Source organism: Gymnoscopelus microlampas, assembly GCF_963454915.1.
Source record: "Gymnoscopelus microlampas genome assembly, chromosome: 6".
NCBI classification, from domain to species: domain Eukaryota; kingdom Metazoa; phylum Chordata; class Actinopteri; order Myctophiformes; family Myctophidae; genus Gymnoscopelus; species Gymnoscopelus microlampas.
In genome coordinates this window covers 48,675,720-48,696,124 of record NC_139943.1, presented here as the reverse complement: position 1 = coordinate 48,696,124, position 20,405 = coordinate 48,675,720, and the positions used below count along the sequence as shown (strand labels likewise).

General features: G+C 40.0%; 1 protein-coding gene across 1 annotated transcript; it reads left to right on the top strand.

Moving 5' to 3' along the window:
* Positions 1-296: 296 nt before the first annotated feature.
* Positions 297-7,972, top strand: LOC311047106 (small ribosomal subunit protein uS15-like; the record flags this gene model as incomplete). Its single annotated transcript, XM_084059697.1, has 6 exons — positions 297-319; positions 2,518-2,566; positions 2,655-2,733; positions 4,565-4,734; positions 6,411-6,511; positions 7,939-7,972. The coding sequence occupies 6 exons, from the start codon at positions 297-299 to the stop codon at positions 7,970-7,972; spliced, it is 456 nt and encodes a 151-aa protein (XP_083915823.1).
* Between the last annotated feature and the right edge of the window lie 12,433 nt (positions 7,973-20,405).

Genomic DNA, 20,405 nt, shown 5'->3' with positions numbered 1-20,405 from the left:
ATAGCCTGACTGAGTTCTCTATCCTGATTGGATAAAATTGGTATCCTGCCCTGAAAAAGCATTTTCTGTTTAATAAAGAGCTGGAGAGACATTAAATATATGACTGTTACTTAAACAAAACACTGATTACTATTTACTATCAGAATACAGCTTTGGAAATGTAACGTCATCGTTTTGCGACACGAGTCTGACAACGCACTGTTTGCGTCGAGGTCGAAGGTCGTCGAGGTCGTCCCACGCATGCGCAGAAGACCCTTTTCCGTCCCTTCACCTGTCTCTTTTCATCTACCGCCATCATGGGTCGCATGCACGCTCCCGGGTAGGCTTTCGTTTGTGTCACATAACGGTGATATTTCACCGGTTAAAGTAGTTTTTGGCGAGAGATAACGCATTATAAACCTCTTAAGAACATTCTGCTGTCATTTCCAGCTCTCCAATTCGACCTAAAAGCAGGAAAATTGTTATTTTCTGAAGTGAACTCTCAGTCCGGCCTTGACGTTGTCAACAGGGTTGCCAGATCTGCTTATCATAATTTCCCCGCAAGATGTTATTTGAAAGTAACCGATCTACAAGTTCCGATGCGATGGGTTGTGAGCTTGTAGATCTGCTTTTTTCAAATAGCTGATGTATATGTTAAATTGCTCATGATGTGGCCCATAGTTGCTGCTTTTGGGCTGGTTTTCCTAGACCTGGTTGCTTGTTTCTCTCTCAGAATCTGGCAACACTGGTCGCTAACACGCGGCTGGCTAGTCGATGTTAGCTTAGAGATGCTAAGTGGCTTTTCTCCCAAAGTGACATATTTATTACATGTCCAAACTGAAGTCGTTTTGTCATCTACTCAGGCTTTTGTGAACACCCAAGATAGTTTATATGTCGCTCATTCAGTATTTAGATCAGGGGTCTTCAACGTTTTCAGGTCAAGGACCGCTTGGCTGAGAGAGAGATAAAGCAGGGACCCCCAATATTGTATAGAAGATAATCTTTTCATAGATAGCTTCATAGACTTGTTTGACAGCACTGTCATCAGCGTTGGATTCATTTTAATGTGTTTTCAGACTTTTAACCACACAAACCGTCCATACTAAGTAAACTTGACCCACTCTGTACTTGGTGTGCTCTTTTCCCCCTACATCAAACCTCTTTGCCGAAAATAGCAGATCTACAGGCATTGTGTGCTTGTAGATCTGCTATTTTTGGCTAAAGTTATCCTCAGAATTGGGATGCTTGGTTGAAGTGGTTAATGTAAAAATCTCAAAGATTTGGCGGCCCCTCTGTAGTAACTCTGAGGAGCCCCTGTTGAAGACCCCTGATTTAGATATTTGGTATTCATTTTATCAGACACACCCCCTTCCAATGCTAACTCATTGTAACGTCAAACTCCATTTTAACCATTCATCAATAGCACCCGTTCTGGTGACTCATACGGCCCTCCTAATACGTGCGGGGGCCATGTTTTTTCGATTACTTTTTTCATTTATTTTTTTATTGTATTAAAAATGTTCATGTTCTAAATTTATTTTTATTTTTATGAAAAAAGTATTTGAAAGAACACGGGCCCCCTCACGTATTAAGAGGGCAGTGTGAGTCCCCAGAACCAAGAATGGGTCTTCTTTATGAATCTATCATGGTTAAAATTACAATGGGTTTGTGTCTAATGAAATAAATACTGATTAAAGATGATTAAATTACCCAATTCTTTTTTTTTTAAGTGAAATGTCCCTTTAAGTCAGTGGTTCTCAAACCTTTTCATGTCAAAGACCCTCAAAATGAAATGTATTTGGCCGTGGACCCCCATGTAAAAATATTTTGTTCCAGGGACCCCCAGAAGCAATGATTTGAGTTAAATGTTAGCTTTAAACTCATAGCACCGCTCTATGAGTTTGTACATCTGCTATTTTTGAATAGCCAAAGTATAAAAGGTTAAAGTGGTTAAAATGATTGTGATGCTATATTAACGCAGTTGCTGGGACCCCCTGGAACCCCCCCAAGGAACCCCAACAACCATTGATCATTATATCTACAAAAGCCTTTAACCTTCCATTGGCCATAAGAGATTGTCCTACCTTTCCAAGTACAAAAAATCGTTACTTGATAACCAAACTTGCTACCATTTATAATCATGCTCTTTATTTGACTTGTCCTGTACTATTTGAAAGCAACCTCATTTTAGTATACACACATATTGCCCTCTAAAACGCTAATTTCCCAGTGCAATACTACACAAGCCAATGTGGAACTTGATTTAGTCTTAGCCTTAAATAGATTTACTTACAGATACTTTGTACCTTTGTTCTTGTATTTATTGTCTGTTTCCCTGTGTAGTGTAATGTACTCCGCTGTCTGCCTGTTTTAGTTTAGTTTTCTGTGGGGATTGCAGATGTAAATTAGCATCTTTGCTAAATCAAGTGTATTTACGTTGCATTGCTATGTAATGTTCATAAGTAAAGTAAAGTTAACTTTTATATAGTTAGAAATGTGACTACGGCGTCTAGTTAACGTTATTTATTTGTTTTACAGAAAGGGCCTGTCCCAGTCAGCCATCCCATACAAGCGCAGTGTTCCTACCGTGAGTATATACCACACTAAACACATGGAGGAAGCACACACTAATCTATTTGTTTGGTCAGTGGTTAATTTTGAAACCTACTTTTCAGTGGCTGAAACTGACACCCGAAGATGTGAAAGAGCATATCCTGAAACTGGCCAAGAAAGGTCTGACCCCATCGCAGATTGGTAAGTGTTCTCGACATACTGTTGTGTACACAAAGTACAACAGTTGACCTTAAAGTATTGCCCAAGTATGCCCTCATTGCACATTGGCGCTTTGGGCTTTCCCAGCTTCTTTTAAAAAAAACTAAAGCAAATTTCAGTTTAGATTTACACATCAGACCAGGGAACAGAAAAGCTCTCTGAGCTGCGTGAAATAATCAAATTTGGTAACATGTTCAATGATTACTATTCTACAATAATTAGTTTAAATTGAACATGTCATTCATTATTTTATTTGGCTATATTCCATACCAAACATTTTGTGTTGTTAAGATGTTACAGTTACATTGTTACTGAATAATTTAGTCAATGTTGGCCGACCATAATTACATGGTTAATTCATGAAAGTTAGAATTAAGCTCAATCAACCTCTCTCCTGGTATTATTAATTAAATTAAATCCAGACTTTGACAAAATATAACCACAGTTAACTTAGTGTGTTAGATTACCTATATCAAGCAATATACCTGTCTGCAAGTTGATTTTCACACTATTGAAATCCTCAAAATCAAAAGGTATTATTTGGTAAACATGGCCAACAGGCTAAACATTCCAGACTGCTAGTATGGTCATTTTAAGACTTTTTTTTTTACTTTTGCCCGAGTAAGCAAGATAAGGAAAATGGTCCAGTGTAATGGTTGCATATGATTAACAGTTAAGCTGCAATCACATGTCACTATCCCATATAAATGTGATACAAAAGTGAAAGCATTAATCAAAATAATACTAAATTGCCCCTAAACTTATTTAAAGGTAGGGTAAGTGATATATATATATATACATTTGTTAAAAAGGTTAAAGTACTATATTCTGATAGTAATCATTGCTACATAGCTGACAGGGGTCTCCAGCTCTTCAGTAAACAGAATATAGTACATTTTCAGGTAGGTGACACATTTTAAGTCAATCAGAAGAGGGCACTGAAAATGCATTTTCTGTTTAATAAAGAGCTGGAGAGACATGGGAGACTCCTTTTACTGAACAAATACTAGAGTACTATCAGAATATAGAGATATTTAACACTTATTATAGCCCAAGTAAATCACTTACCCTACCTTAATGTGCCATAAATCCTGATTTATGCTGGATTGCACATTGTGTCTGGCAATAGCCGATCTACAAGCTCACAACGTGTTACAGTGTGATGTGTTGTGAGCTTGAAGATCTGCTATTTCTGGTGTGATACACTGGCCTTCAAATAAGTAAAAATCAGGTGTATGGTGTGAACATCTTTCCTCAAATGTTTAAATTTTCCAGTAGTGTCATTTGTTTACACTTCATGTGACAGATGTACTTTTTGTTGTTGTGTAAACCATTGCACATTGGTTGAATGCATAAAATACATGGACTATACAGCACCGCACAGTCATTATCTCTGTCAATGTAAGAGCTGTGATATTTCTGTTGTGCCAGAGAAACATTGGAGGTTAATTAGCAGAGTGGCGACCTGGTGCCACCTTTGCCAGTCACCTTCACACAGAATCAGACATACAATTATAACTTTATGAACTTGACAAATGTAGCTTTCACTGATTGTAACGGTGGGGATGAAATGAAAGCTAGGTTCACTAAAATATCCGGCTCACTTGTTTTTTTATTGATGAGTATAGCCATGAAGCCCACTAGTAAATGCCAAATGGATGTATTTAGACCTTTGGAAATTGGAGTGAAGTGATTCCCAGGCCTAGTGTAGCAATCACTGACTTGGTGTTTTTCTTTCTACAGTGAGCCCTCTAGATATGTTAAAACTCATAGTTATATTTGATTGAACATGTTCAACCTCTTGTGTATCTAGGTGTGATTCTGCGAGATTCCCATGGTGTGGCCCAGGTGGGTTATATAACGGGAAACAAGATCCTCCGAATCCTCAGGTCCATGGGCCTCGCGCCAGAAATACCAGAGGACCTCTACTGTCTGATTAAGAAGGCTGTGGCCATAAGAAAACACCTGGAGAGGAACCGTAAGGTAAAACATCAGCATATATTAGCTACCAACTGTGTATTCACACAACACAAAAAATATATTTTTGGGTTTGTCAACACCCAGACAATGAACACCTGTGGAGTTCAGGAAAACAATGAATAATAAAATGAAGCACTGAATTGGCTATGACCATTGTAGTTTGCACGGGCCCACCAGTAGGCATTTGGAAACGTCAATGTTTCTGGCTTGCTTCATATTGCCACACTGGAATGGAGCTTAAACACGTGGATGTGATGCTGTGTCCAACTGCAGTTTGAATCCTGGCAACTTAACATTTGTTTCAAGTATACCGCCAACATTAGGATGTTCTGTTAGGCGGTTCATTAAGACAGTCGAGGCAAGTTTAAATGTTTGAGGGCGTATGGTGTAAACATCTTTCCTCAAATGATTATAATAACAGAATCAGCTTTATTGTCACATCACAAGTTTACAGAGCAAAAAAGTGGGTGGAATTAATTTGTGCATAGTTCCCATCGTATCGTCATTTTCATAGAAATAGAAGGAGGGGGGAGGAAAGTGGGAAAGGAGAACAGTTATCTACATATTTACACAAGAACCTGAGATAAGATATACTTTAAGGTGCGTGAGCATAGCAACAGATGTATACTGTGCATGATATGCTTATGGACGTTAGTTAAGGTGCTAGAATAATAATAAAGGTCAGTGTGTTGTACAAGGGATTAAGGTGCAAAATGTCATGGCGTGTTGACCGCATTATCCACATAAGGTAGACTGACACTGGTATAGTCCGCAAGTAGGTCCATAAGGAAGAGCAAGAAAAAAAGCAAAGTAATTTGTCACTGGTATAAGCCACGGATAGGTCCAAGTAAGAGCAAAGGTCCGAGACCAGCCTGAAAGCACCGCCTGTCATCAGGCTGATGAACAAGGCTCATGTCTCGTTTAAAACTCACTTGTTTAAAACAGTGAGTAGTCATTTGTTTTCACTTCATGTGACAATGAACTTTTTGTTGTGTAAAACATTGCACATAAGTTGAATGCATACAATACATGGGACTATACAGCACAGCACAGTCATTGTCTTGCTCTTTCAATGTAAGAGCTGTGATATTTCTGTTGTGCCAGAGAAACATTGGAGGTTAATTAGCCTGTTGCCACCTTTGCCAGTCACCTTCACACAAAATCAAACATATATTTATAACTTTATGAACTTAACAAATGTAGCTTTCACTGATGTAACAGTGGGGACGAAATTAAAGCTAGGTTCACTAAAATATCCCGCTGTTTCCAACTGCAGTTTGAATCTTTAGGATGTTCTATTATGCGGTTCATTAAGACGGTCGAGGCACGTTTCAATGTTTGAGGGCCTTCATGATGCCCTGCTTGTCTTGGTGACATACAGCATCTGAAAAAATATATTTATTTCATTAAATAGTGTAATCACAATTAGTTAAGATTATTTCAGAAGTTAGGTTAATTTATTGCACTTATTTGATCACATATTGACTGTTCAGCTAATCTCAAGAGCTTTTTATTTATTTATTTTTATTTAACCTTTATTTAACCAGTAAAATCACATTGAGACCAATGTCTCTTTTACGAGTGCGCACTGGCCAAGAGAAGAGGCAAATAAATGTTACACAGCTCTGCTTACTTTGCATTTAATTACTGTTAAATGTGTATTCCTGTATTTTTCACAGGATAAAGATGCCAAGTTTCAGCTCATTCTGAAAGAGAGCAGAATCCACAGGCTGGCGCGTTACTACAAGGCCAAGAGAGTTCTGCCTCCTACCTGGAAGTAGTAAGTATTGGATCCTTCATTTTATATTATCCTTAATCAAACACAAATTGTCATTTGCATATTTCTGGACATATAATGGAGATGCTGATCACACTGTAAGATGTCACATTCTGGCCAAATTGTTACTTATTTCCCCTGGTTTTGAAAGACAGTTGAATGAAAAATTATTGTGATTATGTAACTTTCTGTGATGTCCCAACTAGAATCTAATAAATTAACCATAACTGCTCAAAATGTCCCAAACAGAGACTAGTGGTCTCCTGTTATCTGGCATCCTATAGTTTCATTGTACAGAACTAGAAGTTCGGGCCGCTACGCGGCCCGAACGTCTAGCGTGACGCGTCGTTCACTTTGCAGTGCCACCTTACAGGCACCTCACAGTGTGAGAGAGAGTTTTGTGCTCTCCTAAATCCACGGCAGGCTTTGAAAGTACCCACTTCAGAAAGAGGTGACGTGCATCACCTCTCCAATGACCAAAACCCACTTTGTGATTACTCAGACCTGGTATGGCAGACCTGTGGGGAGTGTGCAGTGGTGTACAATGTGAAAAGATAGTTGAAATCGCAGGAGATGAAGTTAGCAGTTTATTTGTGTAAAGGGTCGTCGGCGTGGGTTGTGTTGAGGATGGAAGCCGTCGAACTGGTGCATCCTACCTATTTATAGGTAGGATGTGATGTCATGCTGTCGTGAGATTACGTCACACTGGCGTGTCTCATCGTGATGTCACGACCGTGATGTCATATGACGTCACACTGGCTACATACAACGTTACAGACAACCGACATGGCGCAGGATTCAAATTGTATATATACCGGTAGATAGATGTTATTTAGACGTCACGTTGCTTAGACAAATGCTAGGATCATTGTTTACCTGGTATCCTAGTTTCTTGAGGCACTACATTGTTCTCTCTGCATTCTGTTTGTTACCTGTCTAGTTCGTAGTACCAGTAAGTCGCTCTAGATAAGAACATCGGCTAAATGTCTAAATTGCATACATACAATCCATGGACTATACAGCACAGTAGTTGTCTTGCTCTTCCCTTTTTAGAGCTGTGATATTTCTGTTGTGCCAGAGAAACACTGGAGGTTAATTAGCAGAGCGGCTACCTGGTGCCACATCTGCCAGTCACCTTCACACAAAATGTACATTTATACAATAGAAAACATTTAGCGTTCACTGACATAAATGATTGTTAAATTGCTTACATTTATTCAGTGGCGTGATTATTTTCCTCACTTGCTTTCATTACATGGTGTAATTGAGGTTTGGTATGACTGATCTGTAAGCTGACTAAATGGGTGTGTTCAATATTTGTTTGTTTGAAATGCAAAGTGATTTCCAGGCCTTGTGCTGTCCTGTCACTGAGGTGGTGTCCTTGTTACATTAACCCTGTATGTTTTTCTTCTTTTTCCCCCCTTCTACAGCGTGTCCTCTACAGCAGCTGCGCTGGTGGCATGAACCCATTAAGACTAAGGCTGCCCCATCCCAAAATATTTTGTTCCAGGGATCCCCAGGTCGAAGCAAAGATTTGAGTTAAAATGTTCAAGATTTTTCTTCTCAAGATAGCTAGAAAAACAGCTAGCTTAATAGATCTACAAGCTTGTAGCGTGGCACTCTGTGCCGCACTATGAGCTTGTATATCTGCTATTTTTGAATAGCCAAAGAAATCTAAAATTACACAGATGCGTTCCAGTCTTAATGGGTTAATTAAAGAGTTTAATTTGGAAAATGGTCTCATGTGTTCAATTATTTGTAGACATTTCTATTTTCAAGCTGTATGTTCTGTAGCACTTAAGTCAACTCAGTGTGGTACCTGGTGGCAAGACCGACCATATGTATGGAATGAAGCATAAAGGTGCATATTTTGTTAAGGTACATTTTAAAAATGCATCTTCAATTGTCATGGTATTATTACAGAATGAAGGGTTGTGTGTGTGTTAAAAACGTATCCATGCCTGTCTACAAACTATTCAAATGCAGTGCAATGTAGGGTAGACAACTGGGTTGGAAGATTACTTGAAAGACGATGGTCTGATTATGAAAACAATGGATCATAGGCCTGCTATATTTGCTTTTTCAGTTCTCTACGTGGTTACAAGTCAGTGAAGTCACTCACTTTCTTGTTGGACCTCTTATTAATAGTATATTATAATATATGGATACATTCTTACTACTTAATACTTTCTAATCATATCAATCATATTTGAGAAATTGTATTAAATATATGAATGTATCAAGTCGTTTATACAGAAATTAAGGAATTTGATTCAATATTTTCTTTTTGTGATTATGATGGGTATATACAATAAGATAACTGACAATGTTTGATACAACCATGCAGACTTACTGTAGGCCTCACAACGTGACACGTTGTGACCTTGTAGATCTGCTATTTTTGTCAAATTTGCCTATTAGTTTGCCTATTTAGACGTGGTGTTCCTGTGTGTTTATGCATGTGGACACGGATGAAGCAAAGTGAACTCACGTAAATCCCTGTATTATTGCATTGTGTACCCTTACCATAAATTACCAGATAACTTGAGAACGTGGGCAGATTTTCATGAAATTCATTGGCTCCCCTGAAGAGATGACTAACTTCTGGGGTCAAAAATTCAAACAAGGTCACAATAAATGTCAACGGAGAATGGTAGAATTAGAAAAGGCTATGGAATGTTTATCCTTAGACAAATCAGATGGATATATGGGATCATTTTACAGACACTTTTCGGAATCGGTTAAAAACTTCATATAGTATTGAAAACTAGGTTATTCCACTTCCACACACTATGAAGCAAGGAATCATCCCTCTTATTCCTAAACCTGGAAAAGATCTAAATATGCTAATCTAAGACATAAATATGACAGAAGATTAAAAACTGGTATTAATCAAATACATTTAGACACAATGGGGATTAAGCAAGGTCATCCATTCACAAGAACGTATGTCTAGTACTTGATTTATAGTTATTTCATTAAGGATGAGGACTTTCTACTTTAAAGGAGACACCATGAATTTAAAAAAATATATATATATTTAATATCATATGGTGTATGTCCCTCAAACCATTTTCAAAAGGTTTGAGCCTAAATCAAGCCTCAGATATACTCATTCCAACTAACTTCTCTCTGGCTTATAAAGCACTTTCAGCTGCAATACCAAAACGTCCTGTTGGGCAGAGGGGTGCTACTGAGCAATTCTGTCTGTCAAAATACATGGGCAGAATGGTTCGAGATGTAAGCAAACATTGCCATTCTGAGATGGCCTGTTCAGAAACGCCCATTCTGAAAATCTCTGAAATGAGAATAAATGACTGAATGTTAAAAAAATATATTTTTTGGGGTACAAGAGACACTGGGGAGCCCAAAAAATACCCCCCCCCCAAAAGAAATTCATGGTGTGTCTCCTTTAAGTACATTTTGTTACCAATACTTTTGTACTGTTACTTAAGTACATTTTGAATTCCAGACCTTTACTTGTAATAGAGTATTTCTACATTTCAGTATTGATACTTTTACTTAAGTAAAAAATGGGGGAACTTTTTCCATCACTGGTGATAGGCGATGATTAATTGACAGTATTATATAAAAAGCTAAACATCAACCAATTGGCTGATGACAACAATGTTTATTATGATTATGAAAAATACAAATCAAGTACCTTTGATAGAAGCTTCAGGGTTGAAATAAAAGCTTAAAAGCCTGCCCTCTTGTGGCAACTCATAAAATCGCCATTCAGAGAAATATCAGGTTTTCAATCTCAACAATTGGAAGCAGCTGAAAAATCATGCAAATGTCTAGATCATTGGTTCTCAAAGTGGGGTCCGGGGACCCCCAGGGGTCCCTGAGGGAGTTCCAGGGGGTCCCCAGCTAAATGATAGATTAGGCACCAAATGGACCCTTATGGGTCTGTAACTCTGAGAGTGTACAAATGGTCACATTTGTACACTCTCAGAGTTAAATTGACATAGATTGTACAATATAAATTGCGGTCCAACTAGTGATAGAAATGCCATTAAATGGGGGTCTGTAGCCTAATGCATGTCAAACTGGGGGGCCTTGAAATTAAAATGGTTGAGAATCACTGCTAGAGCCGTAAAAAAAAATCTCTTGGGGGTCCCTGGCATATCTTTTGAAATGGGGTCCGCATGCTAATAAGTGTCAATTTGGGGGTCCTTGGCATGAAAAAGTTTGAGAACCACTGATCTAAACCAATACACAACAACCCCATTAATAGAGGATATGCCTGGGCCTACTACTGAGTGTCAAAAAAATACTTTCTGGCCTTGACAGCCCATGCATCCAAACAGAAAAGTCATATCTGATTGCATTAAACAACATTAAACAATGTTAAACTCACTTTGCCACTCGCTTTGTAGTCTCGCGTGGCCAGACTGTTGCCTCCCACAATTTACAAATGTTTCCGACATAGCATTCAGAGATTGTGGAATAGTAGTCTGGTGACGCGAGACTACTCGCTTTGCCACTCGATGTGCCATTCACTTTAAGCCTGCGCATATCCTCTATTAAGTAGCTTGACAGCAGATCAGAACGGTTGCTTAATGGCTGTCTTGAACGTGCTCTGACACGTGATGTCACGTAAACTGTCAGCGGAGTAAAGTAACTAAAGTACTTTACTCAGGTACAATTTTGAGGTATTTTTTTTTACTTTACTGGAGTATTTCCAATTGTCAGTACTTTTACTTCTACTCCGTCCACTACATCTCAGAGGCAAATATTGTACTTTTTACTTCACTACAATTATTTGAAAACTTTAGTTACTTGTTTTGTAGATTTTGATTATTATTACAAAACATACACTAACCACTTCAGCCCTATATACATTTTGGTCATATGAAAATAGCAGATCTACAAGCTCACAAGCTTGTAGATGAGCTATTTTCAAAAGATTTTTAGACATTTGAAAACATTCTGCATAATGAGTACTTTCTACTTTTGGTAATTTTACTCAAGTACATTTGTTATTCCGGACTTTTACTTGCAACGGAGTATTTCTACATTGCTGTATTGATACTTTTACTTAGGTATGAAATGTGAGTACTTTTTTCCATCACTGCACACAGGATGGAAATATATATTGTTTTAGTTCAATAATTAATATTTTCTCCTCTAAACGTATTTGTGTCACATAATGACCAGAAATAGTCTTTTCTTATTCGAAATCAAAAAAGAACAATTGCATTTCAAAAATAAACACACATACGTTTGTTACGTTACGCGATGACGTTATCATCACGAGTTCGCTCGTATTTGAAATTGTTTACCGACAGCTGACCAATCAGCGACGAGCGAGAGGCGGGCTCATGCGGGATCACGGGATGCTGCAGGTATAAAATCGTTAAGCAGGGCGAGCAGCGTTAGATGTGTTTGAGACTTTCATAGATTCACTCGCATCTACCCAGAGCTTAACAGCCACTTTACCTGCTATATCAGCCACTAACAGACGGAACCATCAACCAGAAGAACCTACAGATTCTACTTTTCTACTTTTTCTACTTTTCTACTTTTTTTCTTGCAGCAGCGCTAATTTGTTGCTTTTCAACCAACTTTTTCCTCTACAACTGGTGAGTTTGATTTATTTTCATGATGCTCGGGGCCGGGGGTTAGGGGGGAACTGTCATTTTAATGCTATTTTATTGATTATGTTTGATTGTAGCGTGATCTTTCACAAGTTTAGAGGCTACAATTGTTAGTGGATGACTTTTCTGCTTACTGTTTACCGTTGACGATCGTGCTGCTGTCGTTGAAATGGCAGATCTGCAAGCTCACAACGTGTCGCGCGACACGTCAACGGCCGTTGCTGCCATGTTAACTTACACGACGCTAGACGCATCGCGATGCATTGTGAGCTTGTATATCTGCTATTTCAACGGTCGATGCTGTCATGTTAACTTACACGACAGGTGCATCGTGATGCGTTGTGAGCTTGTAGATCTGCTTACTGTTTACCGTTAACGGTCGTGCTGTCGTTGAAATGGCAGATCTACAAGCTCGCGATGCGCCAACGGCCGTTGCTGTCATGTTAACGACAGCATCAACCGTTGAAATGGCAGATCTACAAGCTCACAACGACGCCAGATGCATCGTGATGCGTTGTGAGCTTGTAGATCTGCTTACTGTTTACCGTTAACGGTCGTGCTGCCGTCTTTGCACGATCGTTTTCGAAATGACAGCTAGCTTGTTTATAGCTGTGTAACGTCTGCTGTCTCTTATGTATGTTGTGTTGTTGATTTTCAAAAAACGTTTCAAAACGCTCTTGGGATTAAGGTGGAAATGTCATTTGAATTGGTTGTACTGGGTTGAAATGAGTTTCATACATTCAAAACGTCTCATTGTAGCTTGTTTATAATTGAAAACAAACAATTGGCGCTGTCGTTCAAGAGACGTTAAGCTAACAACCTGAATCGATTTGTGGGGCCATTGTAGCTCTGGTCCATAGCGTTAGAGGAGTTCAGAGCTAGGGCTGTGTTTAGCTTGTAGATCTGTTCTACTTTAGCAAACGATACTGTCATACTGTCAATACTGTCAATACTGATTGATTAAATACTGTATTAACGGTTTGCAAAAAAAAAAAGGTACAGATTCATACAAAAGGATGCTAAAAGGATAAACCCAAGAAAGCCAATGGCTTCCATTGGGGTCCTGTGTACAGTGGTGTAAAGTACTCTTACTCAAGTAGTGTACTTAAGTACAGTTTTGAGCTATTTTTTTTACTTTACTGGAGTATTTCCAATGTTCTGTACTTTTATTTCTACTCCACTACACCTCAGAGGCAAATATTGTATTTTTTACTCCACTACAGTTATTTGAAAACTGTAGTTACTTTGTAGATGTATTATTACAAAACGTACAGTAACCACTTCAGCCCTATTGAAAATAGCCAATCTACAAGCTCACAATGCGTTTTTTTTACATAAGTACAATTTGATGCCAACACTTTTGTACGTTTACTCAAGTACATTTTGAATTCCGGACTTTTACTTGTAACAGATTCTGTTTGCAGTATTGATACTTTTAAGTCAACATTTGAGTACTTTTTCCACCACTGCCTGTGTATTCAATTCACAGGAGGAGAGCAGTTATAGGCTCCCCCCACACAATGATATTTAATTCAATGGTGGTAGAAGCAAGCCTACTCGGATTACTTCCATATTACTATAGTAGCCAACCTCAAATTTGTACTTAATTAGGCTGCAGTCAGTTAGTATCTGTGTAAATGTTTAGTTACTTTCCACCACTAACATAACAAACTGACATATCTTTCTGTTTCTCTCTCCCTTTCACAGCTGTCCCAGCTCTCTCTTTCTCAGCTCTCAACTCTCTCTCCTTCTCAGTGCTCAGCCTCTCTCTCTCTCTCTCTCTCGCTCCCTCTCTCTATTTCTCTCTCCCCCCCTCTCTCTCTCCACAGAGCAGGATGGAGCTGTATCACATCCAGTTGATCAACAAGTCGGCTTCCTATTTTTCTACAAGAACGTTGGTCCCTGGGCCTTCCTCTGGATTTGCAAGTAAGTTACTCTAATTTGACCAATGATTAATTACTGTAATCAATTTCTGCTGTTTGATGTTTAGCTCGTTCACCTCAATAGATCCACATTCTTTTTTTAATGCAGTTTGATTTGGAATTTAAGGAATCTTTCAGTTAAGAATAACAATAGTAAACTAATGTTGTGTTTTCCATTGCAGAACGTTCCAGAAGGGCGAACAACAGGTTGATCAACGTTCACGTGGACAACCTTAGGAACCGTCCCCTGTCCGATGACGACATGGAGGTCATCACAGCGTGCATCCCTGAGCTGTACACTCGCATCGACCAGACGAGGGACCTTTCCTCGCTCACACTGGTCGACAAGGAGCTGCTCAGGCCTCCAAAGGACTTCACGGTGCCGCCTCGTAAGCCAGAGCCCCTGTGGGATGGTAAGGTAAGTAAATGGTATTACTGTCTTTTCAGCCACACCTGGAAGCAGAACACCGTGAAGCCACCAGGGGTGATGCCCACTGCAGATACGGCTCTCTACCAGGTCTTCTCCGAGTCCCTGGTGACTCCGCCCCACCCCAACACCCTAACATCAGCCTTCAATGGGTGGAGGCACGCCCGCAACCAGTACGACCTAGTGGAGGTCTCTGGTCAGCAGCTGCCCAGAGTCATCTCCTGTGTGGAGACGACATGGGAGAAGGGGGGACGGGTGCTCCATCGCCAGTTCAGGGTGTCCGTGTACAGGACAGACGGACAGATGATGCTGTCTGTGTTCTGTAGCTTCCCCGGCGATAAGGTACGGAGGCGTTTTGTCTTCAGCAACGGGGCGCCTTCCCCTTCTACGCAGGGCAAGAGGGAGGCTAATGTCGATGAGACCATCGTCAGAAGCCCCCCTCGAAGCAAGCCACGTCTAAGACTGTAACGCAGACAGGCGTGGGATTGTTGAAACACCCATTCAAAGCTGGAGGGAAAACCACTTAGAAGTGGAGGCGCATGGGGCACCTGGAACCCCTGAAAGGGGCTGCTAGCACCACCTGAAGGAGCGGAGGGACAGGAGGCGCCGGGACTGGAGTTAGATGCTGGTAGAGAACAGTAGCCTCAGTGGACATCACCGCTCCGGGACTGGACTAGATGCTGGTGGAAACCCTGTCGGGGAGGCACCACTTAAAGGAAAGGTCGCAGTTTGTGAGTAGGTGAGTATGCCTGTCACAATTATTACATAATCGCCTAATCGCAATTATTTGAGATAATCGCAGTTGTTTTTTGCATAATCATCATAATCGTAATAATCATTTCCATGTTAAAAATGTTTTAGCTTGTATCAGCTATTTCCACTATTAATGTTTTATTTTATGTAAACAGTAAGCAGATCTATGTGCAACTTTTGTTTACGGAGGCTAAAAGCCAACCAGAAATATAATTGTTATTCATAGTGTTCCAACAATGATGTCAGTGTGTCGTGATAGGATCAGGTTGGCTGATGCCAGGGTGTGTCCTTGCCTCTGGGGCACACTGTTGCTCCGATTGTATGTTGTTTGTTATAATGTTGTGATATTGATAGGTCGTTTAATGTTAAGTTGAGGTTAAATTAAGGGGTGGTTGTTGACTTTTTATTCTGTTGGCTGATGACTTGATAGGGTTCTGACTTTTAATATCAAGTGGTAATAGTCGTATTAGAAATGCGTGTTGTTCAGGAAATCCCCCCCCTCCCACCCCCCCCAAAAAAAAAAAAAAAAAAAAAAAACATTTGTCTGTCTATGTGATGGTCTCTAGCCCTGGCGTCCTGAGCCTTTAGCGTCTGTCTGTCTGTCTGTGTGTCTGTCTGTCTGTCTGTCTATGGGGCGTCTGGGTGTGGTAGAGGTAAACACACTCTCCCACCACCGCAGCAGAAAGCTGGGTTCAACACCCAGCAGTAACGGCGGTGCCTCCAACTTGGCCCGGGCGCTCCATCAAACACAATTGGCCGTGTTTACGGGTGGGAACTTAATCTGGCGATAGATCAAGTGACCGTCCTTTTTGCTGCACAGCGGAAGTTACTGGCAAGTGTGTAAGGGAGGATGCACACAGTAGCTTATACCTCTCTCCAGCTGTGGAGGTGGTTGTGGTGCCAGCAACAGGGACCTAAGGACACTTGGGGAAAATTGGGAATTGGCGATGACTAAATTGGGATCTCCTCCTAGGATTGTCACCTTGTCGTTGGTGGAGGAGCTTGCGTTATCCCAGTGACCCAGAGAGCTAAGCTCCTGGCAGGTGCCACCATGCCGAGCAGCTCAAAGGGTAAGGGATCAGACTAAGGACAATCCATAGTTAAAACAAACATGTTACAGAAACCAAAGCATTCCAGGCAGGAGATACCAGCCACGACAACACCTGTGCAAGGTAGACGCCCCTCCTAGGTTTGGTAGGTTTGAGCATGAAATGGAATCTCCTGGACCCAAAAGAAACCACCAGTGATGGAGCCTGGTACAGTATGTAAGAACTATTATATAAACTGTTGTCTGACTCATTATGCCAATATTCCTTTAGTATTGTTTAGGATGTGTTCAGAACAGAGCTCTGCTGTGAAGGAAACTGGGGTAACACTTTACTTAAAGGCTGGGTCTATAATGCATTCTTAATGCACTTATAAGGCTTCATAACACTCGTTATAAATATTTATAACTATGCATAACAACTTATAACATTCATTTCAAGGACCCCCAAATTGATATATTTGGCAACAGACCCCCCATCTGAAAAGCTATTGTGCCAAGGACCCCCATACAAGATTTATGTTTAAAAATTCTGATCGGGCAGAGAGCTTGTAGATCGGTTATTTTCAAATGGCCAATGTTTGTGATGCTATATTAACTCATTTAGCTGGTATATTAACTAATTTAGCTTTTCTGTTCACACTGCAGGCTAGAGGAGACAAAAAAGAAACATCTCACCGAGGAGCAGTTTGTCTGCTCTGAGCTGACCTCCACCCAGGAGAAGCTGTAGCCTACAGCACCGCTGACCAGGTGAGGAGTGGTGCAGCCGCCCGTCGCTTTTAATACCGTAGATTTAACTGACGGGGTCGCAGAGGAGACAGGGGCAGTCAACCACTGTAAAATAATCCTTAAGATTAGTAGGAGTTGCAGTATGTTATGAACACTACAGCAATTCTCTCTCTGTCCTCTGGGCCTAAAAAGCTTGGTCTTGGAATGGAACAGCAGGCCTATTACAGATAATTTCTGTCTACAAACATGGAGTTGTCCCTTGATGACGACCATCGATTATAGCAGTGGTTCTCAAACTGTGTATTTGCATTTCTAAAGTGATAATTTAGGGACTTTTAAGACCTTTTTTTAATACCAAATTGTCAAATATTATGTAAGAAAGAGGCACGCATTGTGAAAATAGCCGATTTGCTATTTTCACAATATTTATCTGCGGAACAGAGTCAAACTAACTTCCTATAATTCCTAGTGCTTGTCAAGGTGGGGGTCCCCTGTTCAAATATGATTATTTTGGGGGGTCGCGGCCTGAAAAGTTTGGGAACCCTTGGATTAAAGAATGGTTAATTTCACCTTTTTTACTTGGTTTATAGTTAGACAGACAATGGTTTAACCAATTTAGACCTGGGGCCATTCTAAAACGCCTTCTAACTAAAGTTTTCTGATAAAAAAAAAGAGTGATAATGTTGCTATATACTGTATATATGGCAACAACTAATGTGACACAGATGCTGTTCCGGATTGAAAGGTATAACAATGTATAGGTTTAACAGGTCTATTGCTTGGCTCAGTCTAAAAACTACAAAGAGCTGGCCATTGAACCATCTCATGGTTATGTGATCTCATTACATTTTCAAGCATGTAGAAAAAGCATGCTGGAAAACGACCATCCTCCATGTGATGGTTTGTTCACGTATAGCCTGCCCTACACTATTTGTTTTACTACTGCGACATGTTGTGTTGCTATAAGCATTGAGACAAAAAAGTTAAAGCGTGCAGTTATGTTTCTGACTATGCGCCTTGACACAGCAGCAACGAGAAAGATAATCCCAGTCTGACTTTACCAGGAGCGACACTTTTCTCATCAGACCATACAGGAGCGGGTGTGCAATCAATCACTTTGAAAGTAGATTTATTACAAATCACTCACTGTAGTAATTATTCTGCTGTAAATGATGCATCCTGCCCTGTGAGGAAGCTGAACTAGTCACATCACCCCAGTCCTCCACTCCACCACCTTAATGCAATGTTGTGTGTTTGTCCCCTCCAGCTGCTGAATACATCCCATGTCAATACCAGTGATGTGTCAGGTCTCCACGCTAAGCTGGACAGGAAGAAAGAGGTGAAACTCAATTTCTTTGTTTTGTAAAAGCATTCTAGCTGCTTTTATTTAGGTTGCAGTAAGACAATCCAGTAATCCATTTTCTTTTTTTAAAACTCCAGGTGGATCATCAGAATAGTCAGGTCCATCAGTGTCCATTCCTCAGTCATCTCAAAACTTGACTACTGTACAGTAACTCCCTCCTTACTGACCTCCCGGCATGCATCACATAAGCCCCTCCAAATGATCCAGAATGCAGCAGCACGTCCGGTCTTCAACCAACCTGCTCCCAGTTGCTGCCCACACAGATGACAAAACACTGATGTTGGCCTACAAGGAAATATGGCACCCTCTACCTTCAAAGCCTGATCCAACCCTACAACCCCTCCTGCTCACTCAGATCAGCCAAGGCATGAAAGGTGAACATTCCCTAGCACACCTCGGGACAGCGCTCCACACGCCGACCTCACCCCCTAGCACTTCACTCTCCCTGTACCCCTTCCTGCCACCTTCTGCCTCCATTGATCCTAGCGATTGACCAAGATATTGGTCATTCGTTCTCATGTTTTTGTTAGTTGTTTTAGGCTTGTTTTTCTAGACCACAATATTAATAATGTAATTTAGATTAGCAGTTTATTTAAACAGATGCTAGGTTCGTTTTTTTTTTTACCTGGTATCCTATAGTTTCAGTATACAGATTCATATTTTTGATATTGTTTAAGCTGATGCTAGGTTCTTGATTAACGTTTCATCCTAGTTTCTTGAGGCACTACTACACTGTCTCTCTACTACAATGCCTAAATTGTAATATTGAAGTGATTTATTATCTGCTCATGCACTTTTAAAGAGAAATCATTCCAATCCGTATACAACCCACATACACTAAGTGGGCTTGAGTCCTGTGGGGTGCACCTGAGTGAGGTATGTTGAAAAAACAAGACGTGCTTGGACCCTTAATAATTCAGGTAAATTCGGCCTAGATTTAAATGAAGAAATGGAATGTCGTCATTATATCATATTATATTTGAAGTTGAAAGCAGTGTGATATTTCCCCAGTTCAAATAAGTTTTAAATACTCTGGTTTTTGTAGGTTGTCTGTTAAATAACAGATATGGGTCTCCCCCCATATCTCCAGTTCTTTAGAAAATGTAAAATACATTTTGCTAGATACCAATTGTTTTCCAATCAGGAGAGAGAACACATATGATGATGACACTGTTGGGCCAAAGTTCCAGTTGTCCAGAATATATCTCTAAATTCAATGTGTGGAATGCAGGATGAACCCTACTGATTTATAGTGACCCCATGGCCTTTCCTCTAGCACAGTGGTTCTCAAACTTCAACATTTCAAGGACCCCATAACTCTGTGTATAAATGGAACCTTAAATATTTAGTTCGATTTGTACACTCTCAGAGTTACAGTCCTGTAAGGGTCCGTTTCCCCTCAAGGAACCCTGAGGCTTTTAGAACCACTGCTCTAGCGCCTCCTTCGAATACATAATGTAAGCCCCCTTGTAGTGTGACTGTATATACCAATCCTGTGAGGAAATACTGGTTTTAAATATATATATTCCATTTGGAACAAAGACGTCTTTTAGCTTGGTTTATACTGTAGATGTTACTATATTATGATAATTCATTTCTGAATTGCAAAATAATGTTTTCAAATGCAGGTATATTTCTGAAGGGGGGAAAAAGGAGATTTCAGGGGCAATTTATGTATGTTTTGAAATGTGAAAGATGGCTACATGATAATGACAATAAACTCAGCCTTGTGGAAAATGTACTGTGATGGACTTAAAGTTTACAAAGCATGACGACGTAATGCATATGTGGATAGAACTCTTCTTCATTCCTTCAATTGTTAAAACATCATAACATTATAGAGGCTGTGGGAGATTTTCATGGTAGGAGTCACAAAGACATACATTTTTTACTATAGATGATCACTTCTCAGCAGCATTTATTATATTATATGAGGCTTAACATATGTTTCATGCTGCTGTATATGTATAGTGTAGGCTAAGCTAATATACAGCAATTTTGATGTTGGGCAGATCAGATGTCTCCTGTCAGAATTGACAATGAAAGGCTTTTATT